We start from the raw sequence: 23,726 nt of genomic DNA on the forward strand, positions 1-23,726 counted from the left end.
CAAGGTAGGTGTTAGAAATGGCATTTTTTTTGTTCTTATTCTGCTTCCCCTGCTCCCTAGGTTATGGATTCATATTCCTATCAGAGAACTGGCATGGAATATGCTGTACTGTTTCAATGTTGTTTTGGTATTTGTATCAAAAGCCACATTGTTTCAAAAATCCTGCAAATCTTATTTTCTGAAAATAAAAAACAAGCGAGCAAGCAAAGAAACAAGCAAAATAAAACAAAGCAAACCACCACAACAATGAAGTACACTTCTCCAATAAAACCAAATAATATTCTCCTACATAGTTGATATCATCTGTTATGGTGCTGTGCACATCAAGATTTGGGTTTGTCTCTCAGAGTATGAAATCTATGCCTATTGCTCTAAATACAGCTGTCTGACATCAGCTTTAGAAATAGTATTTCTTCCAAGTCTGCTACATTTCCATCCAAGATAGCTGAAGCTTTGCCAAACAGGATGGGTCAACAGCTGAGAGTTTGCTGACACCACGTATATGATACCTCTGTCTGGTTTTCAATATGCTGTCATTGCTGGGAAGGGTCTGCAAAAGTTGGATTGAGCCATGAGGTAGGAAAGGAGAATGTGTCATGTCACTAAGGCGAATGTGGCAGTTGTACTGAATAGGGCCTTGCTATGTCCTGATGTGAAGGGTCACCTTGAGCAGTAGGAAAACTTGTCTGAGGGAACTGGAAATCCTTGAAAAGGCCATGGGCCATGTCATAAGATGACAAGAATGGGAGATGATGTGCTTGTCTTGAGAAGACATGTCCCAGAGTGGGGAATGGAGGATGCCTAGAGGAAAGCATGGGGCAGCATGGACACAGGGTATCATTTTGCAGGATCCTTTCCCAGGCTCCATGGGTCTGAAGTTGGAGGTCTTCCTGATGGTGAGGCAGTGTGTAGTATTGAAATGCCCACAGTATTCTTTGAGGTTATGAATATCTCCCACCAGGGAGAATCTCCCACCACTTGTGCTGCTGCCTGCCTGCCATAGGGAATGTGTTGGTAAGGGGATGAGATGCAGACTGCTGAATAGTGTCTGATGAATGTTTTTACTGTTGTTTTAGGAAAGGTGGTGTGGGAGGGTAACATTTCAATCTTCTGTCATTGTGCAGTGGTGGGTATCTAGAGCAGCTTCCATAGCCATTGATGCTGCCATGGTGGTTCCTTGATCTTCCTCAGGTAGGTTTTTAAGGGCACATGAGTAGGTAGATAGAATCTTTGTGCACTCAGCTTCCCCTCCTTGTGCACTTCCACAGTTGCCCTCGGTAGCGATGGTGTGTCATCTTGTCCATTTAAACTCATTCTGATATGGATACATAGACACGAAACCCTGCACAGCAGCCCAGCTCTGGTGTTCTGTTGTGGAAATTATCCCACCCAGTTGATATTGTGCGTATGATTGCATTTGCACTTCACCATTTTGTGTGGTTTTCTCAGGGAATGAAATCCACATGGGCTGGCGTCAGAGCAGTCACAGCTCTGACCACAGAATCTTTAAAAACATTGATCTGCAGCACTGTGGTGTTTCCATCTGAGATTGCTGAGAAGGCAAAAGTGTTCAGGGTGAAGTTCATACTCTTGGGAAGAGTCTGTCAGACACTGTGTGGCCTTGCTTGCCTCCATATGTTCTTTGTGCTGATCACAAGGAAAGGTGAGGATGTGGAAAGCCCTGGGTCATTCTCAGGGTGGGGTTTAGAGCTGGGGCATGTTCCTGTGGTGGAGCAATGTCTGGGTGTTGTGGCAGTGACCCTGTGAGTAGCACTGAATAAGGCCTGAGCATGTATCACAGAGGGTGTGAGCTTGGGCAGTGAAGAGTGTTGCCTGAGGGAAATGGAGATGCTGGGTAGAATATGATCTGTGTCATTGGGGAAGGACTGGACAACGTCTACTTAGCTGGGATCCTTTCCCAGGGCATGGGATAGAGGATGCCAGTAGAAAACCTTGAGTCCCAGCACACAGTGCTACTTTCCCACAATCCCTTTAGGACATCTAGAAGTTCTGCATATGTTCGGGCACTGTCGTTTTTTGTGATATTGCTACTTTGTTAAATCATCTGACATACATGCCTTTAATCACTTGTGTTTGGAGTGGAACATTGTTGCTCAAACAGAAACTTGTACAGATTTTGATCATGCTGCCAGCCTTCAGTGAACCTCTCCTTCTTTATGTTTGTGCTCTTAGTCTTACCAGGCAGGGGAAGAAGTGCTCTCCATATTCAAAATGTTGGCAGACCTTACATTTCAATACAGCGGGATGGGATTGGTTGGTTTTCTTCTCTCCTCTTACCAAAACTTCCCACCCTTTTAGGTTTTTTTCCCTCTCAGTGGCAATGTGTTGGTAATATTGGATGAGGTGCAGACTACATAATTTAGCAGCTGTCAGGTTGCAGGTGTTTAGGTGGTTTGCCATCAGTGCAGGAGGTGGTGTTTCCACTCTCTTGAGCGGAGGTTGACATTGGCAGAATGTCCTTGGCTTTCAGGTGTCCCTCCTGCTTCCCTTGTGATAGAATGCATAGGGGAGCACTGTGCACTGTTCAGTGACTTCACTGCTTTTGGAGAATGAGCGGGTTTTTTTCTCTCCAGTTTTACTAGAAATCGCTGGTAATGGTAAGTGAACATGTCCCTTAGAAACAATTCTTGTGTGTGGAAAATGTTTCTTATTCTGAAGAAGCCACCAGTGATGCTGCAGGTAAGTCGATGTTATTTAAAGAAGGTGCGTTTGAGAGACAGATGTACTTTTCTTCCTAGTTTGGCATGGTATCTTCATGTTGGATCAACAGAATGTTGCCTGGATTGTAATGCCTGTAGATCTGGAGCAGCAAAGCATCATTGCCTGCTCTCATTGCTTTCCTGCTGCTTCCAGGAATAGTGTGAGCTGGTGGCAGAAGAACAAATGGGGGAGGAACCCCAATGCAATTCTCAGAGTGGAGATGTTAGGCATCAATGGGCTATTCTCATCCAAAATGCCCCGGTCTTCCCTTAGTGGGTTTTGTTTGGCTTTGTGACATGTGGATCATGCTAATGAAGGAGAGGTATTCTCTGAGGTGTAGTGCCCCTGCCTACTGAGGTTGTTTCTGTGCTGTTCTAGTCATGCATGCCTGTGTGCAAGAGGAAGGAAGAGCCTGACATCTGGTTTGCAGGTGGAGAGAATAGCTCTTCATCAAGGTATATGAAGAGTGCTTGGGAGCTGTGGTTGCCCCATGCTTTTTCAGCCTTTATGGAGGACTGGAGTGCTGAGCTGCGATAGGTGTGATTTCCCAAATGAAAGACTCCCTGTGTTGTTTAGATGCATTGCAGCCTGTTGCATGGACATCCAAGTACATGGGGTTTGGACTTGCGTTTCCCAGGGGGTGAATGTGTTCTGATGTAGCAAAGCTGTTCTTCACCTCATGATTGCCTTGCTGTGTTATTTTGCTGGGTCCTTGAGAGGACTGTAGGCTGAAAGGTGTGGTCTTCTACCAGAAAGGGAGGAAGGGGCAGTGCAGAGGCAGTCTGTCTGTCTTACATAGGCCAGAGAACTCGAGGAAGATTGTTCCGTGTGTGGAGGGATGGAACACAGTAAGGAAGACAAATTGGAGCTCTTGCCAAAGGGCATGCGCGTTCTTCATGTCGGGGGTGTTGTAGACATGTAAAAATATATTGGTAAGAGTGAAAAAAGAAAGAAAATAACACATAAGGAAGCCATAGAATAGGGGAAGCAAGCGTAGGGCAAGGGCGGGGGATAAAAGGAAAAGGAAGAGACAGAAAAGAAGGATGTAAAAGAAGAAAAAGATGAAAAGACGAGAGGAAGACAAATGAGATGAGAAAGGAAGAAGAAGAGTGTTATAGTTTAGCACCAGTCAGCAACTAGGAGCACATCGCTGCTCGCTCACTCCTCCGCACCCTCCCTGGTTGGAAGAAGAGGAGAATCGAGAAACAAAAGGGAAAACTTGTGGTTTGGGGAAAAAGAAAACACAACCAAAACCCAACAATTTAAGGGAACAGCAAAGGAAGAGATAAACATCAACCACAACAATAACAATAAAAGAATATAGAAAGCAAGGGATACAAAATGCAATCGCTCAGCTCCCAGAAAACCAACGCCCAGCCCACTCTCTAGCAGTGATCACATGAGCAGCGATTCCCTCCCGCAGGTAGCTCACCAAGTTATATATGGGGCATGACGTTGTATGGTATCGAATCTCCCTTTGGCTAGTTTGGGTCAGCTGTCCTGGCTGTGTCCCTTCCCAGCTTCCAGTGAAAATTACATATGCCAGGCGAACCCAGGACACAAAGAAAGGATAGTATGCACAGAAAAATAAAACAAGAAAGAAGGAAGGAAGATGACAACGAGGAGAAAGAAAGGAAGAAATCGGAAGATGACAAGAACGCACCCACCTTAACTCTAGACAGCCCCCGCCTCGGTTAGAGTACCGTGCTTCGGAGCAGTTGCCCAATAATTAGCGCTGATGGCTCCATCTTTGACGTCCTCGACCGCGGCAAGGATGAGAACGAGGCAAGGATAGTGCACGGCAGGACGTGAATGAGAAGGGGAAGGAAGAAAAGAAAGAGAAGCAAAAAAAAAAGTAGGAAAGAGAAGGAAGAAAGAGAGAAACGAAGAAAGGTAATTGAAGGAAGAAAGGAAGAAGGTAAAAGAGAATGTATGCAATTAAAAAGCAAGTAATCATCGAAAGAGAAATAGAAAAAATAAAAGAGAGGAGAAGAAAATTAAAGGAGAAAAAAGAAGAGAAAAGAAAAGGGAAAAGAAAGGAGAAGAGGAAGAGCCAAGAAAGGAGCGGAGCAGTGCGGAGCCGAAGGTGGGAGCGTGTGCAGCGGCGAGCAGCACACGGTGTCGCTGCAGGCTCAGAAACGGCGGCCGAGCGGCTCGGCAGCTCCGCCCCGGTGCGGCGGAGAGCCCGGCTGTGAGCGCGGGGGGGCGGGGCGAGGCGGGGCGGGCAGGAGAGCCGGTGCGTCCGGGCGGCGGCGGGGAGCCGTGCGGGGCCCGGGCGGGTGGCGGCGGAGATGGGCGTGTGGTGGGGGCCCGTGTTGCGGGCGCTGGTTCTGCAGGCGGCCTGGGCGCTGGGCGGCGGGCAGGTGCGGTACTCGGTGCCGGAGGAAGCCAAGGCCGGGACGGTGGTGGGCCGGCTGGCGCAGGACCTGGGCCTGGAGACGGGCGAGGCGGAGGCGCGGCGGCTGCGGCTGGTGTCGCAGGGCCGGCGGGCGAGCGTGGAGGTGAGCGGGGCGAGCGGGGCGCTGGTGGTGAGCTCGCGGCTGGACCGGGAGGAGCTGTGCGGGAAGAGCGCGCCGTGCGCCCTGCGCCTGGAGGTGCTGGTGGAGCGGCCGCTGCGCGTGTTCCACGTGGAGCTGGAGGTCACCGACATCAACGACAACGCCCCGCTCTTCCCCGCCGCCGGGAAAAACCTCAGCATCGCAGAATCGTCGCTGCCGGGGTCTCGGTTCCCTCTGGAGGGCGCGACAGATGCAGATATTGGATCTAATGCGCAGCTCTCCTACACACTCAGTCCCAGCGAGCACTTTACTCTTGATGTTAAATCTTCTGATAATAATAGGAAATCCCTGTTTCTAGTGCTCGCGAAATCTCTGGACCGTGAGACGCTGCCTGTGCACCGGTTGGTGCTGACGGCGAGTGACGGGGGCCGGCCGTCTCTAACGGGTACGATGGAGCTGGTGATCTCGGTGCTGGACGCGAACGACAACGCACCCCAGTTCAACCAGTCAGTGTATAAAGTGCAGCTGCTGGAGAACGCTATAGAGGGGACGCTGCTGATGCGACTGAATGCCACGGATCCGGATGAGGGTCTCAATAAAGAGTTTTCTTACAGCATCGTCAGTTCGGTTCCTGCTGGTAACAGAGATCTCTTCAGCATTGATCAGAAGACGGGCGAGATCAGACTGACGAGTCATTTAGATTTTGAAGCTGTCCAGTTACACGAGTTGCAAATCGAAGCGAGAGACAAAGGGACGCCCCCGCTGTCGGGTCACTGCAGCGTGGAGCTGGAGGTGCTGGACGTGAACGACAACGCGCCGGAGGTGTGGGTGACGTCGCTGTCGGTGCCGGTGCCGGAGGACGCGGCGGTGGGGACGGTGGTGGCGCTGCTGAGCGTGTCGGACCGGGACTCGGGGGCGAACGGTCGGGTGCGCTGCGCGGTGTGGCCGGCGGCGCCGTTCGGGCTGGTGTCGACGTTCGCGGGGTCGTACTCGCTGGTGCTGCGGGAGGCGCTGGACCGGGAGCGGGTGTCGGAGTACGAGGTGGAGGTGCGGGCGGAGGACGGCGGGTCGCCGTCGCTGCGCGCCCGGCGCGGGGTGCGGGTGCCGGTGTCGGACGTGAACGACAACGCGCCGGCGTTCGCGCAGGCCGTGTACACGGTGCTGGCGCGGGAGAACAACGCGGCGGGCGCGGAGCTGGCGCGGCTGTGGGCGCGGGACCCGGACGAGGCGGACAACGGGCGCGTGCGGTACTCGGTGTGGGAGGGCGGCGTGGGCGGGGGCGCGTCGGCGGGCGGCGGGTGGCGTCCGGCGTCGAGCTACGTGTCGGTGGACGCGGAGAGCGGGCGCGTGTGGGCGCTGCAGCCGTTGGACTACGAGGAGGTGCAGGTGCTGCAGTTCGAGGTGCGGGCGGTGGACGCGGGGGAGCCGCCGCTGTGCGGCAACGCCACGGTGCAGCTGTTCGTGGTGGACGAGAACGACAACGCGCCGGCGCTGCTGGGGGCCGGCGGCGGCGGGCCGGGGCCCGGGGCGGCGGGCTCGGCGGCGTCGGGGCCGGGCTCGGAGGCGCTGTGGGCGTGGGCGGCGTGGGGGGCGCCGGCGGGGCAGGTGGTGGCGAAGATCCGCGCGGTGGACGCGGACTCGGGCTACAACGCGTGGCTGCGCTACGAGCTGTGGGAGCCGCGTGGGAAGGGCCCGTTCCGCGTGGGGCTGTACAGCGGCGAGGTGAGCACGGCGCGGGCGCTGGAGGAGGCGGACGGCCCGCGGCAGAGGCTGGTGATCGTGGTGCGGGACCACGGGGAGCCGGCGCGCTCGGTCACGGCCACGCTGAGCGTGTCGCTGGTGGAGGGCGCCGAGGCGGCGCTGGCGGCCGCGGGCTCGTCGTCGTCATCAGGGGCGGGGCTGCGTTTGGGGGCGGGCGCGGAAGGCGGCGCGGCCGCGGCAGGAGCGGTGGCGACGACGAACGTGTGGCTGGTGGTGGCCATCTGCGCGGTGTCGAGCCTGTTCTTGCTGGCGGTCGTGCTGTACGGGGCGTCGCGGTGGGCACCGCGGGCGGGCGTGCTGTCGGGGCCCGGGCCGGCGACGCTGGTGTGCGCCAGCGAAGTGGGGAGCTGGTCGTACTCGCAGCGCCAGAGCCGGAGCCTGTGCGTGGCGGACGGCGCGGGCAAGAGCGACCTCATGGTTTTCAGCCCAAACATCCCGCCGCCGCCCGGCCCCGCGGCGAAGGAGACGCAGCCGGAGCCGCCCGTTCTCCTAGACACGGTCAGTGGCCCTCTCTGTCTCGCCTCTTGCCCCTTCCCCCTTGTCGCCGTTCTCGTTCGTCTCCTCTCTCTGTCCATTCTCTCCTGCTCCCTGGGCAGGCGGTGGTGGGAGCCACGCTGAGCCCCCGGGGCTCGCCGGTTGTTAATGTGTGGCGGGTGCAGACTCTCTGCCGGCTGCAGTGTCCCTTCTGTCTTTTTGTTCAGCAAACTGTTACACCACTGCAGGATTTTTTAATGCTGTTTTCTCTTCCTGGTCATCTGAATTGCTGTAGCCATTTTGGGTAGCGTCACGACCTCAGTGGCAATAGCTTCACGTGATCGTTTACTCTTTTATTTCTATTTGGGTTGTGATAAGGTAGGCTGCTGTTTTCTGTAGCACCTGTTATCTTTTAGTGGAAAAGCCTGATGTGAATGGGAAATACGACAGCATAAGCTGGAACTGAAACTATGTGTGGAAATCTGCAGTCCAAACCAATCCTGAAAAGCGGACATCTTTAAGTCGGATGGGTTTTCTCGCTGTGTTGTCTAATCTAGTTTTTCATGTTTTTGATCCCTGTCATTCTTCATGGTACTTCTGCTTTGAAGACGTCTGTTGTCTCCTCTTGCAGTCTTTTATTTTTCAACATGAGAATATGTTCCTCAAACAGAAGCTGCTCTAAATCTTCAGTCAACCTGCTGGCTGCCTCCAAAACTCTTCCTGATCTGTTCTCTTCTTACCATTTTAAGAAGTGGAGGACCTCCAGAAAATATTCAAAGTGGTTCTGAGCCTCTTATTTCCGTGAAGTTGGATGAAATGCTGTTTTCTTCCATGGTCTCACAAGTCTTACCATTCTGATTGGCACTTAGAATGGAGCTGATAGATCCACATCACTGTCTTCTCTGTATCAAAGATGTCATTTCAGAACCTTAAGTGGTTTCAGAGTCCATCAGAGTCTCTGTTGAATCCACGTTCTTTTTCTCATCTGTTCAGCTTTGTGGTGTCCTGCACGGAAAATCTTTTGCCATTTTCCTATCTAGGTCTTCAGTATCATCAACTCTTTCTGCAGTTCTTCTGAGCAGACCTGTATTTTAACCCTGCTCTGTAGTGTAGTATGATCTGTAATCTGTATTAGATCACTCTCTGAGACTTTGAGATCCCTCGATGTGATATTGAACAGCACAATTTCTGGCAAAGATCTGTGCCCAACTGCAGTGTTGACCTTATTATCTTGCTCAAGTGACCAGGTTTGTTTTGCCTCCCATCTATGTAGTTAATCACAGCTCTAAATTTTTCTTTCAGCCTCCTTTCTTTTTATATGGAATGTCTTCATTTGTGAATGTTTTCCTGTCTTGCAGATAGGGCAGTTTCAATCAAGTTTTTCATTTTGGCTGCTGTGAAGTGCTGTTTTCCAATCTTTTCTTAATCAGAAGTCTGTTCTTTTTTGATTCTCCTCTGAAACAGGGATCACACAAGGTGACCACAGTTGGTACTCCAGGTTCTTCTCTGTTCACCTTGTATGGCATATATTACTTTGTGAAGTATTACAGAATTACTTTGTACATTTAAAAGATACTAGAAGCATTTCATGCTGTCCCTTTCCAAGTATGATGTAAGTGTACTTTCTAATAAAAAGTATGTAATGGCAGAAGAGCATGAACCAAGGTAGGTGTGGAAAATGTGCGGCTATAGTCCTATATTAGGCAAGATGTATTGCTAGGGGAGTTGATTTTGGTGGGTGAATATATTTGTAGAAGCACCTCAGCTATAGTTCCTGACTCTTGCTAGTTCCATGTACTCTGCAGTAGTAGACTATATATATATATATTTTTTTTTCCTTTCCTGAGAATACTTTTTAAAATAAACTGTTATTTTGTGTCTCATTGTGTGCATGCCTTATGATGATTTTGTGAATATGAAATGGGATGGCACTTGAAACTGTTGGTTCTTTCATAGACAGTGTGGCTTAGTTTGCCTTTCTCAGGAGATGTCAGTAATTGTGAGTGAAAGCTATGTTACTAAATACAGTGTGTAAACAAAGATGGACTGAATTTGAAATCACTATATTTCTGAAACCATGAACCACCCATGAATGAAACTCTTACCACTTGAAAGGGCAGGGCATAGAATACAGTAGGTGTAGAGAGCATTTATAAAAAGGTTACTAGAACTTGATAACTCATTAATCCATTTGTAAATTTTTGTGTAATTGTAACATGTTGCCGTCATAAAATATACTGCTTGGAAATAGGGTCCATCTTTTTGAAACACCCTGTAGTGTTGTCTGCTTACTTTCAGAATTTGTATGCTTTGCCATGATTGTGGTTCACTGTCTTGTCGTCTCTTTGGATGAGGTTTACCTCAAGAGAATACTGTGAGAGTTCGGGTTTAATTTCTGTTTCCACCTTTACAGAGGTGGATACAGAAACACGGGCAATACAGGAGGGATTTGAGAGGCTGGACAAAACCTGTTTGCTTTTGCAGCCTGCTTCCCTGAGATTCTGAACAGTGATCCTTGAACTTGGCTCTGACAATGGAGACTTGGAAATAAATCAAAACAATTGCTAGAACAGCCACAGTTGTAATTAAAGATGACCTATCGACAGATGTCTGGATTTTTTTAGCATTTGGTATCTTTATTTTGGTTTTGACCACCTGTTGCATTGTTGATGCTTCTGTGGCAGAACCAGCAAATCACTACCATGTGAAATCATCTGTTTTGTGCTGCTGCCTGGTCTGTGTGGTGGGGTAGGAGGAGGAGTCCGTAGTTGTGTAGAGAAAGGGCCCTGATGTCTTTATCTGAATGGATGAGGTGGGGGCCTGGGAACATGTAAACCAAACTGTACCTTACCAGAGCAGTGGTGCAACACTTTTGTGTTGTCTTCAGTTATGGCATGTGTAGATAATATAGTGTATCCGGCAGCAGCTCATCTCCATCAGTAATGGGCACATTGGTTTGCCGTACTGTGAGTGCCTACTTGCCTAAAAAGGTAAGAAAGAACTTGTCAGTCACTGTGCAGCTTACAAATGAGGAATACAACTTAAAGGAAGTACTTTACTGAGTCACATAAAGTCTACTACAGAGCTCAGATTCCCTAAGCTATTTCACCCCTCCAAGAGGTTTTGTGCTATGTGTGTTATGTTTAGACTGACAAATAGGGTTAAGGACTGATGGAATTAAAAGTCTTTGGACTTTGTGTGCATTGCTAGTTTCTTAGGTTGAACTCATATTTCAAAAGGTAAAAACCATTCTGTTATGGACAGACAGATTTTTTTTTTTTAATACGATTGCCTCACGCTAGTATTTGTTGTATGAAAACCAAGGAGAGTGCATGGAGTTGTTCAGCTACATCACTACCACAAAGCCATGAAAAAGTAAGCCATTTCTACCCGTTTTTAGTGCTGCACTAGACACATATAAATTCCATGGAAATCTATGTCTTCTGGATACCTGAGTACGTACCATAGATGGCAGATCAAGGATACAGTATTCTGCAGAGGAAACAGATGAACTCTCTTCATAAATAAATAATAAGGAAACTGAGTTATGCCTCTTCGACAACGTGTAGGGAAGACCAAGTCAGGAAATCAGAAGTGGATTCGGTTCTTTTCAGTTAAGACCTTCTCAGGTGTGAGTCCTGGGTTAACGTAGGTCTTTAGGAAACATTTTGGCAAGTGTGTATCAATTAAAGTGCCTTTAGGAAGAAGAAGAGAGGAGAGAAGAAGAGAGGAGAGGAGGAGAGAAGAAGAGAGGAGAGGAGGAGAGAAGAAGAGAGGAGAGGAGGAGAGAAGAAGAGAGGAGAGGAGGAGAGAAGAGAAGAGGAGAGGAGAGAGGAGGAGAAGAGAAGAGGAGAGAGGAGAAGAGAGGAGAAAAGGAGAGAAGAGAAGAACCACCTATTGCCGTTTTCTGACGAACAGGAATGTTCCGAAGGGAGATCACGGAGCTTGTCTGCCGAGCGGACTGAGCCACGACCTGTCTTTCCGGGAACGGAGCGCCGCTGCAGGGCACGGTCGGAGGACGGGAGACGGCTGCTCACAGAGGGAGCAGCGGTGGGACACCAGGTGTCGCTGTTGGCCGCGAAGACGCCGAGAACAGGCAGCCGCTCCGCCCCGAGCCGCTGTCACGGTGCCGTCAGCGGATGGGTGGCGGCAGGAGGCAGAATGCGGTGTGTTAGGGCGAGCGGGGCGGCGGAGCGCGGAGCGGGACCACGCGCCTGCCGGGGAGGCCTTAAGGCGGGCGTCTGGGCGGCGGCGGGGAGCCGTGCGGGGTCCGGGCGGGTGGCGGCGGTGATGGGCGTGTGGTGGGGACCCGTGGTGCGGGTGCTGGTGCTGCAGGCGGCCTGGGCGCTGGGCGGCGGGCAGGTGCGGTACTCGGTGCCCGAGGAAGCCAAGGCCGGGACGGTGGTGGGCCGGCTGGCGCAGGACCTGGGCGTGGAGGCGGGCGAGGCGGAGGCGCGGCGGCTGCGGCTGGTGTCGCAGGGCCGGCGGGCGAGCGTGGAGGTGAGCGGGGCGAGCGGGGCGCTGGTGGTGAGCTCGCGGCTGGACCGGGAGGAGCTGTGTGGGAAGAGCGCGCCGTGCGCCCTGCGCCTGGAGGTGCTGGTGGAGCGGCCGCTGCGCGTGTTCCACGTGGAGCTGGAGGTCACCGATATCAACGACAACGCCCCGCTGTTCCGTGTGAACGAAGAAGCTTTTACCATCGCGGAATTATCCACGATGCCGGGGTCTCGGTTTCCTCTGGAGGGCGCGTCGGATGCAGATATTGGATCTAATGCGCAGCTCTCCTATTCGCTTAGCCCCACCGAGTACTTTAGTCTCGATCATCAGGGCAATAACGAGCAGAGTGCTTCTTTGGCTCTTGTTCTAACGAAACCACTGGACCGTGAGACGGTGCCTGTGCACCGGTTGGTGCTGACGGCGAGTGACGGAGGCCGGCCGTCCCTAACGGGTACGATGGAGCTGGTGATCTCGGTACTAGACGTGAACGACAACGCGCCCCAGTTCAACCAGTCGGTACATAAAGTGAAAGTCTTAGAGGGTTCAGAGCTCGGGACTCTCTTGATAACACTCAGTGCCACGGATCTGGACGAAGGTATCAATAGTGATATTCTGTATTTATTTAGTAGACATGTCACTGCAGAAATTAAAGAAACGTTCACTATTGACGAAAACAAAGGAGAAATAAGACTTCAAGGGAAATTAGACTACGAAGAGATGGATAGTTATGAGATCACGGTAGAAGCAAGAGACAAAGGCTACCCTCCGTTGTCGGGTCACTGCAAGGTGGTGGTGGAAGTGCTGGACGTGAACGACAACGCGCCGGAGGTGTGGGTGACGTCGCTGTCGGTGCCGGTGCCGGAGGACGCGGCGGTGGGGACGGTGGTGGCGCTGCTGAGCGTGTCGGACCGGGACTCGGGGGCGAACGGTCGGGTGCGCTGCGCGGTGTGGCCGGCGGCGCCGTTCGGGCTGGTGTCGACGTTCGCGGGGTCGTACTCGCTGGTGCTGCGGGAGGCGCTGGACCGGGAGCGGGTGTCGGAGTACGAGGTGGAGGTGCGGGCGGAGGACGGCGGGTCGCCGTCGCTGCGCGCCCGGCGCGGGGTGCGGGTGCCGGTGTCGGACGTGAACGACAACGCGCCGGCGTTCGCGCAGGCCGTGTACACGGTGCTGGCGCGGGAGAACAACGCGGCGGGCGCGGAGCTGGCGCGGCTGTGGGCGCGGGACCCGGACGAGGCGGACAACGGGCGCATGCGGTACTCGGTGTGGGAGGGCGGCGTGGGCGGGGGCGCGTCGGCGGGCGGCGGGTGGCGTCCGGCGTCGAGCTACGTGTCGGTGGACGCGGAGAGCGGGCGCGTGTGGGCGCTGCAGCCGTTGGACTACGAGGAGGTGCAGGTGCTGCAGTTCGAGGTGCGGGCGGTGGACGCGGGGGAGCCGCCGCTGTGCGGCAACGCCACGGTGCAGCTGTTCGTGGTGGACGAGAACGACAACGCGCCGGCGCTGCTGGGGGCTGGCGGCGGCGGCGGGCCGGGGCCCGGGGCGGCGGGCTCGGCGGCGTCGGGGCCGGGCTCGGAGGCGCTGTGGGCGTGGGCGGCGTGGGGGGCGCCGGCGGGGCAGGTGGTGGCGAAGATCCGCGCGGTGGACGCGGACTCGGGCTACAACGCGTGGCTGCGCTACGAGCTGTGGGAGCCGCGTGGGAAGGGCCCGTTCCGCGTGGGGCTGTACAGCGGCGAGGTGAGCACGGCGCGGGCGCTGGAGGAGGCGGACGGCCCGCGGCAGAGGCTGGTGATCGTGGTGCGGGACCACGGGGAGCCGGCGCGTTCGGTCACGGCCACGCTGAGCGTGTCGCTGGTGGAGGGCGCCGAGGCGGCGCTGGCGGCCGCGGGCTCGTCGTCGTCATCAGGGGTGGGGCTGCGTCCGGCGGAGAGTGGCACAGCAGCGACAGGAGTGGCGGCGGCGACGACGAACGTGTGGCTGGTGGTGGCCATCTGCGCGGTGTCGAGCCTGTTCCTGCTGGCGGTCGTGCTGTACGGAGCATCGCGGTGGGCGCCGCGGGCGGGCGTGTTGTCGGGGCCCGGGCCGGCGACGCTGGTGTGCGCCAGCGAAGTGGGGAGCTGGTCGTACTCGCAGCGCCAGAGCCGGAGCCTGTGCGTGGCGGACGGCGCGGGCAAGAGCGACCTGATGGTTTTCAGCCCCAACTTCCCGCCGCCGCCCGGCCTCGCGGCAGAAAACGGGTCTGATGGGAAGGGTCCGTCTCTCTCCCCACTTGCTTCAGCAGTGGTAAGTGTATTCGCAATGTTTTTCTTTTTTTGTGCCCGACGTTATGATTAAAGGTATTTTTAACTTTGTAAGATTTCCATCCTCCGCTGCTTTCTAGAGTCAGATGGTAGTAGTAGGTGTTACCAGATTTTTTTTTTTTTTTTGAGGTTTTCAATGTTTGAAATCTCTCGGGAGGTACCCAGGAGTTTGGTAACTCCCTCAGGACGACTGTAGTTAGGGTACTAATTATCTTTGAAGCCTGGTGTGGTTACGCTTTAATGAATATTGTGTTCACGTTCACTAAGGATCGTTGGGGTTTTTGTAGATTCAGACCTTCGCTGGTTGTTGGGTTTCACCAGTTTCAAGCAGCTATAAGACATGATTTGATAGTTATGGAGTGATAGGGGGAAACGTTGTTGGAGCTCGTGAGTACTAGTCTAACTGCAAGTTTGGTAAAATACGAAGGACAGTGGAGTGAGGGACAGGATACCCTATGAAAAAGTGGAGAATTGTTTGAAGGCGGAGTTGCTCCCCGGTCTCCCTGCACCTCTCCCCACGACCTGATCTCATTCTCTTCGTGGTGTTGTGGCATCTGTTCTGCCTCACCCACTCCAGAAACGTGCTATGGAGAGTCGAAAATTTTTAAGTTGGTGGGAGTTGAGAGTCTACAAAGTTTGCAGAGCTGCCGGGATAGTAAGAACATGCAGTACTTTTATATCACTCTTCTTTCTGTTACGCGTTCCATTCAGTAGACACGCGTTTGAAGAACTAACATTTTTTTTGTCGAAGTGGTATCTTTAACACGGTGTATTTCCTTTTATAAACGTACGTTTTGTTGGGTTTTGTACTAATGGAAATGTTTTACGCGAAGGAAGTGGACTAAAAAATTAAAATTGCAGATCGTTGTTTCCGAATTGATAAGAACGGTACTTAAAGAGCTACGGAAAGTAAAGAACGTTTAAAACTTCATGTCGGTCTTGGGAGGAAAAAAAATCGTTTGAGTGGGTTATCTCGTACTGGTACATAGAAAAATGTGAGCTTTTACCACGAATTTCTTTTTCCTTCCTGCATCTGTTTTAGATTCTTTTGTTAGGGCTTTACGTTTGAGTTCTTTGTGTATTTGGTGGGGATTGTGTTTCTAGTCTCCTTTGATCGTGTCCGATAGCTGATGTGCGTAAGGGGAGTGGGTCGTCACCTGTTAAGCACGAGTGAATTACCTTCGCACGTGACTAGCAAGGCTTATCCCAGGGCTGCCGCTTTCTTTCCTTAATTCACGGATGCGAAAGAAGGCAGGAACGGCAAACTGCGATCTCCTTAAGGAGAAGCTTCTAATTAAGTTTTTAAGAAGGTTTAATTCTGTAGAAGAGGGTGGAAAAGCACAGCACTTGCCCACAGATGTGAAAAGCATCTCCTTTCCTCGGGCTATGATCAAGGGCGGTGTGGAGTCTCCCAATGGCGATCGTTTGGGGCAGGGAAGGTTTGGGCTTCTATACCGTTTCTCTGACTGCAGTAATGAACGGAAGGTCTGAATGGGATTTGTTATTGACGTACACTGCCAGGAGGTATTTCAGTATTTCTTTTAGAAACATAAAGCAATCTTATCTGCAGAGAACGAGCTCGTGGATGCTTTTACTTCGTAGAGTAGTCTGGGCAGGAGTCGTGAACAGAAGGCACTAGAATTTCCAGTCGGTGTCTCGAATAAAAAAGAAAAATTTCGCGCAGGGCTGCCAGTCGCTGCAAGCTCAGGCTCTCATTACCCCTTCATATTGTGTTGGAGAACGATGCTGCTGATGTTACCCGGCACAGTGCGGTGGCGGCAGCCGGCTGCGCTGCCGGGCGCTTCCGTGGGCGGCTCTGGGAGCGGAAGGGGCGGGGAGCGGCTGCGCGGCCGCGGCGGCAGCTCTGGCACCGCCGTGGTGGTCGGAGGTTGTTTTGCAGGCTCACAACTGAGGATTTTACAGGGAGGGAAATGCCCGGCAGGACTGCCGGAGGAGTTATGAGAGGCGCCGGAGGTTCAGCTCGGAGCTGCTCTGCCGCACGAACGGGAACCGATTCCCTGTACCCGCTGTCGCTGGTGCCCTCCGGCAGGTTCCGCCAAGCCCGGTGGTTTGTATCGGGGTAAACAGGGCAGTCTCCACCCTCGTGTTCAAGAGGGGTTGATTCTTGGCTGCGATATAGCGAATAGCACGTTGTGAGTCAGTATTTCTGTGGCTTGATGTGGAGTAATGAGGATTTTCGTGGGGTTCCCTGAAATCTAGAAATCCTCTACCTACGAGATTGTTCTCCCGGGCTCCTTTTAGTCATCTCCGCTCCCGCTGTCCCCATGTAGCAGCTGCGAACTCCCGTGGCTTGTTGAAGGGTATCCTGACATCACTGCCCGCTCTGCCAGCCCGCACAGGCTGCATCCGCGGAGGGGGGCGAGGAGGGAGTCGGAGCTGCGGTACCAACAGCGGATGAGCCCCGCGCTGCGGTGCGGAGGGTGGGGGACGACTCCCACGGCGTACAACTCCCATGGGGGACAGCGCGGGTTGCCTGCCACGCCGGGTCCTCAGCGGGAGGGGCCCGGTGGTTCGTGTTGCTTGGGATACCATCGTCCTTGCGCTCATCTCTGCCCGGAGGAGCCCACATGAGACAGACGCTAGCGGGGTCTCTGCACCTCCGTCGGTGGCTCCGCGCTGGCCATTTGCGCTCGGTCCGAGGAGGTTCTCCTGCTTGTGGCTCCGGGCTTCCTCAGTCTGTAGGCAGTTTCTATTTACTGTCGGGCGTCCGTCAGTGTACAGGCTTTTCACGGGCTCTTTTACGGGTGGAGATAAGGGCTGGGGCTGCCGGTCGGGCCGGTACAGCTGCCGCCGCGGGGCTCTCATCGGTTCCTCTGGCAGGAGAAACCGCCGGGCTGCCGCTCCGTCTTCTCTCCCGAACGGATTCAGCCCCTTCTGCTGTCTCCTGCTGAATCGCCCTGTCCCAGTTTAGCACCAGCCAGCCCCCTCGGTTCTGGTGGGCGCCCCTGGCATTTTCCCGAGCCTGAGTACCGAGCGGACCGTGTTTGTTCTCTGGAAGCCTCCGCCGAAGGCAGCGCTCCGCGTCTGCACGGCGTCTGGTGCATTGCCAGTGAACGCAGAGCCTTTAAATAATCACTGACGTAGATGATGATATTCAAACACGAGTGTAGTGCAGCCATGTGCTCAACACCACCGAGGGAACCTGGTTTTACTATTCACCTTTTTTTGTGCCGTTTCTCGCTTAACAATTTCCTCTTGCCACTACCATTGTTTCAAGCACACGGCTGGACTAATGAAGTCTTATTGCCCGAAAAGGGAATGATTAGTTGAAAATATAAAACGGAGCAGGAGAAAGAGTACGTAAGGGGTGCTCGGGGCTCAGGGGCTATGTAAATGCAGCGATGCAGCTGCCTGTTGGGTGGAGGGACGTGGAGGAAATGCTCTGTGAGCATGTTGGGGAACGGGAGATGATGAGAGGGGTTGTGTAGCGGTGGGTGAAACCGCGGAGGTCCCCGACCATGCCCTCGGCATCATGAAGAGTTGAATGACTCAGTTCAAACCGGCTTTAAGGTTGGGTTAGATCGGGGGAAGGGACTAGGGAACTGTTTGGAGATGGCAGATTGAAGGCAAACGCGAGATCAGAGACGAAGAATTTTAAACAGCGGCTATACTATCTGCTATGATACCAAGGAAAGTGTCTACATTGAAGGTGTTTTATACGATTGATGTGCAAATAACGTAATTAGGGTAAGTGATGTGAGATGGAGAGGAGACCTTTGAGATTGAAGACCCTGAAAAGAGGGATTAGGTGGAAGGGCAGCCAAATGAGAGTGATAGTGGAGAAAGTGAGTGGAAAGGCACCCATGAGACCCCTGGTGCAGCCGGATATGAGACGCAGAGCACGAACACACAGGGAGGAATGGGCCTGGGACTCTGCTGAGCAGAGCAGTGGCTTCATGCACAGGGCAAAGTTGGATTATTTCACTGTTGCACAACGGCATTACTCCCTTCACGGCAGGACTGGCTGTGGTGTAACTGGCTCTGGATATTTAATATTACTAAGCACTGGATTTTGGCCATGACCCAGAGCTGTCTGCCTGAGCAGTGTGTGGATCAGGTCCTCGTCCAGACTGGGCTGGGAAGCTGGTGTGGTAGGAGCTGGGTGTTGAGATGGTGCCAGCAAGACGTGTGTTGCGGTGAGTGAAGCTGCCTGGCTGCTGGGGATGTCACTGTCCACAGCAGAGAGTGGAAAAGGACAATGGGACAAGGGATGCCAAAATGCTGAAGCAGGGTTGTAAGGCTTAAAAGTGGTGTTAAAAAGAAAGAAAATCAAAGGCAGGTTCCCTTAGAGCCCTGCAATCAAACATTAGGCAACACTACAAAATAAAAGACATAGCAGGAAGCTAAAGTAGTTATTTCAGATGGTAAACGAGTAGTAAATTAGTGAATTAAAGACAAAATTGGTGTAGACTGCCAGATGCTTCTAAAAGGTGAGTACATCTTGGAAAGAGGCACATGTACAATTACTTTGTAATTATCTTGGCCATTATTCATTAATCAGTTTCTTCTGGCACTGTTGGTATTTCAGGCACCAGTATGCACAACCGCAGCTTGTTATTCTAATTGTAAGATTTAAAGAAAATCTGCCTTTGAGTATGGTTATCTGTTCAACAGGAGGATCTTGGCCCCAAAATTCTTGGGTGAGTAGAGGCTGTGTGTTTTACCTGTGAGTGCACCTAGGACACCAACACCCATCTGCCCTAGCCTTCCCAGGCAGATGGATTTATCTTTGCCCCAGGCCAACGTTAAGGGGAGTTCATCAGTCTTTCCTGTGACTCTAATGGGTTTTATTGCATTGGTTCCAGGTGTTTATAATGACTGTGCATCACTACAGAGCAGTAAAACCAGCAACTTTTTCATATGTTGTAGATGACGTTATATCCTGGCAGAAAAGGAGCCTAGGGAATATTTGGGGCAGAGAGGGGTGTCCTAGATAACAGTTTATGGTGGCTAAGTGGGAACTGGAGATTTCTGCCGTTAACAAGCTAAAAAAAAAAAAACAACACCACAACAAAACCCAAGGTAAATAGTGTACCATAAATATTTACATTGTATACTGTGTGCGCAATAGTCCATTGGCTGAATTTGCATAGCGTGTGAATTAAGGTGGAGGCACACCAGCTCTGCAGCTCCTGCACTCAGCTTGCCCTCCCCCCTCCGCTTTCTCTGTACCCCTTCACCTCCCACCTCTAACAGCTTCTGTAGCGTCAGCACAGTAGAAGTAAAATGCAACATTCAAGTACTACTAGGACACCTAGCATTAAAAAGTCGTAATATCCACAAATACTTGTGCTGGGGCTGACCAGGGTTTGCTCTAGTGCCGACAGGATAGGAACCTCACTGTGAGGTTTTGCTGAGTTGTGAGGTTACAAACACATGTATTGATTTTTTTTTTTGTTTTGTTTTAAATGTAATGTACAACTTTGGCTGTGCTCCTCGTTTTCTCTTATTCTGAAAGGCCCTGATATTATGAATAGTTGAAATGTTCTTCTTCACTTGACCAGAAATTCTCAGCTGCATAAAGAAGCACAGTGAACACAAGAAGGGTTAAGTTCTGTCCTTGCAGCACATTCAGAGCCTCTTGCTTTTGATCGATCAGGATCTCAGGATAATAAACTCTCACAGAAGGAAGCTGGAAATGGAGGTGGCTGGAGGGGTTGTCAGGGCTAAATTACTGTCGAAGGTCATTCCAGGAAGATTTTCCAGGAAGGTATTTTGAAATGCTTTCTGCCATCTCCTGCCTGCTTAGGGGGTAGTTGCTAACTGTGCCCTCAACACTGAAAATCAAGGGAGCAGAGAGCTTTGATTTCTCTCCCCCCCCCCCCCCCCCCCATACTTGTGATATGCTATCTCTGTGTGGTGTCAGCTCGTCTCTCTGTACAGTTGCTGGATTTGTCCTAAATGCAAGACTTCTCTGGCACCGTTATTTACTTCTCTACAAGTAATTCGACTGCTGCAGTCTCCCACTTTCTCCTGCCCACCTGAGCCATCCCTATCCTGCTTTGGTGGGCCGGGTAGGGGCTCGTCTGTGGCTGCGGGTGATCAAACTGGGGTCTGTCAGGAGAGAACCTTCTTCTCTCCAATAATCCGTGTTCATTTATGTTGTCTAGTCGGTGAAGCAGGAAAGAGGCACGCTTTTTTTTTTCTTTATGCATTTTTCTTCCCTTTAAAAAAAAAAAAAAAAGAAAAAGTTTAACAGGGTAGAGTCGACTGCCTCCTTTATTTGTGCTCTTAAAACCCCTCTGGGAAATGTTGTGCTCAGCTGGAGCATGTCTGGACTGTGCTGACCCGTGTTTAGCCAATGCCTGTCACTTCTCATCCGCGTTTCTCTTCCACCGCGCTACTCTGACATTCTCTCCCTGCCCCTCCTGCAAGAGAAAGAGAGAGAGGGAGCGGGGTCTGCTCCGCATCTCCTACATGGAAATATATCCGTGCAGCGGGGACGCGGAGCCCCCCTGGATCTCCGTGGGCGTTAAAAAAAAAAAAAAAAAAGAAGGGGTGGGGGGGTGGAAGAAGCCGCCGGCCGGCGGCTTCTTCCACCCCCCCACCCCTTCTTTTTTTTTTTTTTTTTTTTTTTTTTTTTGCCGGAGCGCAGCCGCCTCCGCCGGCGGCGCAGGTGTCACCGGGGCCTCTAGGTGGCGCCACAACCGCCACCCGTGTGTACGAGGCGCGCACGGTCCCGCCGCACCGGTCACAGCGAGCGGCGGCGGCGGGCGCAGCGCAGCGGAACTGCCGCCTCTCCCCGCACGGCAGCCGGCGGGACGGGGCGGGGGGGGGGGCGATGTGTGTGTGTGCGTGAAGCCACCGGGGTGCCTCCCGCTGACTTGTCGCCTTGCCCGCCCGTGCGCCCCGGTGGCCGTTGGGAACTTCAAGGGGGTTTTGCTGAAATTCTGGATTATGTTCCTGCTGAGCCGGTCTGCGGGGAGCTGAGCCAGAAGAGGAAGAATGCGGGGCTATTTAATGGTGTTCTGCCTTATTTGCTGCACCGCGAACGGGCAAGTTGTGTATTCCATCGCTGAGGAAACGGAGAGCGGAGCGTCTGTTGGGAACATAGCAAAGGATTTAGGAATAGATGCAGCTACACTTTCAGCTCGGAAATTTCGCATGATCACCGGTTCAAGTAAGCAATATTTTAATATAAATGCAAGCACGGGGGCTTTGTCTGTTAACGAGCCCATAGACAGAGAACAGCTTTGTGAATTAAAGTCTGCCTGTCTTCTGAATTATGAACTTGTGTTAGAGAACCCTTTAGAGCTTTATAGGATGGAATTTAAAGTCTTGGACATAAACGACAATTCCCCCAGCTTTCCTTTAAGTGAATATCATATAAACGTGCCTGAGTTCCTGTCACCTGGGGCACGGTTTACACTCCCCAATGCCCAGGATCTTGATGAAGGTACCAACAGTGTCCAGAATTATACTCTGAGCCCTGATGAACATTTCCATTTGGAAATGCAGACACGCGGGGATGGGAGTAAATATCCTGAATTGGTGCTGAAGAAAGCCTTAGACAGGGAGCAGCAAGCCACTCACAGACTTGTCCTTACAGCCAAAGATGGTGGGAATCCTCCAAAGTCCGGTGATGTCCCGGTCATTGTGACTGTGCTGGATACCAATGACAATGCACCGAAATTTGAGCACTCAGTCTACAAGGCGAGTATCTTGGAAAACTCTCCCAGTGGCACTTTGGTAGTGCAAGTGCATGCCACAGACTTGGATGAAGGTCCAAATGGAGAGATCAGGTATTCATTTAGCAATACTACTTCTGCTGATCTGCAGCAAATGTTCTTAATTCACCCACACACTGGAGAGGTGACAGTCAATGGTGCTTTAGCTATTCAGAGACCTCTCCTTGAAATGCTTATTGAGGCAAGGGATAACGGGGCATTTGGCATGTCCAGCACAGCTAAGCTGCTGGTTGAAATCACTGATGTGAACAATCATGGTCCAGAGATAACAATTACATCCCTTCCCAGTCCCATTCCTGAGGATGCTGTTCCTGGCACAGTGATAGCTCTGCTGAGTATTATGGATAAGGACCCTGGGGAGAATGGGAAAGTAACCTGCCAGATCCCTGATAACCTTCCCTTCCAGTTAAAGCCTTCTCTTGAAAACTACTACAGCCTGGTCACAAGCGGGCTTCTGGACCGAGAGCTGATCAGTGGGTACAACGTCACCATTACTGCCACAGACTTGGGCTCTCCACCCCTCACCACTCAGAAGACCCTTTGGGTGCAGATTGCTGACGTGAATGATAATGCCCCTGTCTTCAGTGCTGACACATTTGATGTGTTTGTGGAGGAGAACAATCCACTTGGTGCTTTTCTCTACCAGGTCTCAGCATCTGACCCTGATATGGGAGAGAATGGACGGGTCACTTATATGCTCAGGAATTCCACAGTTGCAGGCAGTGCTCTGGCCAGCTTTTTGTCTGTGAGCTTGGCCAATGGGAGCATCTATGCAACACGTGCCTTTGACTTTGAGCAGCTTAGGAACTTCAGTTTCCAAGTGGAAGCCAAGGACAGTGGGTCACCAGCCTTGAGTGCTGCCATAACTGTGAATGTTTACATCTCAGACCAGAATGACAATGCCCCAGCCATCCTGTACCCCACCAGCCAGAATGGCTCAGTAGCTGTGGAAGTTGTGCCCCGCCTGGCTGATGAGGACTACCTGGTGACCAAAGTGGTAGCAGATGATGAGGACAACGCGCAGAACGCCTGGCTTTCCTATCACCTTGCCCACTCCTCTGACTCCACCCTGTTCCGCTTGGCACCACACTCTGGTGAGTTGCGCACCACACGCTCCATGCGCTCCACCGACTTCCTCAAGCACAAGGTGGTTGTGGTGGTGCGGGACCATGGGGATCCGCCTCTCTCCTCTACTGTGACGGTGGGCATCCTGCTGGCTGACACCCTGCCCCAGGCACTGCCAGACTTTGATGACAGCGGGGAGCCACCACCACTGCTCAACGCTACAAACATCTACTTGATTGTTTCCCTTGCCTGTGTCTCCTGCATCTTTGCGGCGTTCCTCCTCTTTCTTGCCATTGTGCGACTGTGCCGCTGCCGGACTTGCTGCTGCAGCAGCTGCTGCTGCCCAGCTGATGATTATAAAAAGTATTGCTATAGCGTGCACATGCTTCCCAGCTCCCACCTCGCACCGGACATGCTGGAGGTCACTGGTGTGGGTAAACTGACTCATACCTACTTGTACAGGGCATCTGTAGGTCTTGGGCCTGGTAATGGCAACATCCCAAATGGTGATGCTGGGAATGTTCCCAGTGGTTCGAGGTTACAAGTGCCAGGACCCTGCATCCAAGTGCAGCGGGTCCAAAGTGATCGGTTGAGTGCTGTCCTCGTGGTAAGTACTTCTTCCTTTCACATTTTGTCTCCCCGGCACATGACCTTATGTCCACACTGACAGCAACCCAGTGAAAAAGAAGGTACTGAGGGTATTTGCAGGA

General features: G+C 52.4%; 4 protein-coding genes across 5 annotated transcripts in view; all 4 read left to right on the top strand.

The window, feature by feature from the left end:
* Positions 1-23,726, top strand: part of LOC135994129 (protocadherin alpha-C2-like) — a 125,482-nt gene that overhangs the window by 23,140 nt on the left and 78,616 nt on the right. The gene's annotated exons all lie outside the window — the stretch shown is intronic.
* Positions 5,013-7,598, top strand: LOC135994070 (protocadherin alpha-6-like). The gene has a single exon (XM_065644365.1). The coding sequence runs from the start codon at positions 5,013-5,015 to the stop codon at positions 7,596-7,598; it is 2,586 nt and encodes an 861-aa protein (XP_065500437.1).
* On the top strand, positions 11,745-14,276 carry LOC135994071 (protocadherin alpha-2-like). The gene has a single exon (XM_065644366.1). The coding sequence runs from the start codon at positions 11,745-11,747 to the stop codon at positions 14,274-14,276; it is 2,532 nt and encodes an 843-aa protein (XP_065500438.1).
* Positions 21,151-23,726, top strand: part of PCDHAC1 (protocadherin alpha subfamily C, 1) — a 32,487-nt gene continuing 29,911 nt past the window's right edge. Inside the window, exon 1 of the mRNA XM_065644367.1 lies at positions 21,151-23,623. Within this exon, the coding sequence (XP_065500439.1) occupies positions 21,209-23,623 (2,415 nt within the window). The 5' untranslated portion in view covers positions 21,151-21,208. The remainder of the gene's footprint in view (positions 23,624-23,726) is intronic.

This window comes from Caloenas nicobarica, chromosome 13 (genome assembly GCF_036013445.1).
Source record: "Caloenas nicobarica isolate bCalNic1 chromosome 13, bCalNic1.hap1, whole genome shotgun sequence".
In the NCBI taxonomy this organism is placed as follows: domain Eukaryota; kingdom Metazoa; phylum Chordata; class Aves; order Columbiformes; family Columbidae; genus Caloenas; species Caloenas nicobarica.

Excerpts from the sequence above, each read along its gene's own strand:
- LOC135994070 (XM_065644365.1), top strand. The coding sequence starts at position 5,013 with ATGGGCGTGTGGTGGGGGCCCGTGTTGCGGGCGCTGGTTCTGCAGGCG.
- LOC135994071 (XM_065644366.1), top strand. The coding sequence starts at position 11,745 with ATGGGCGTGTGGTGGGGACCCGTGGTGCGGGTGCTGGTGCTGCAGGCG.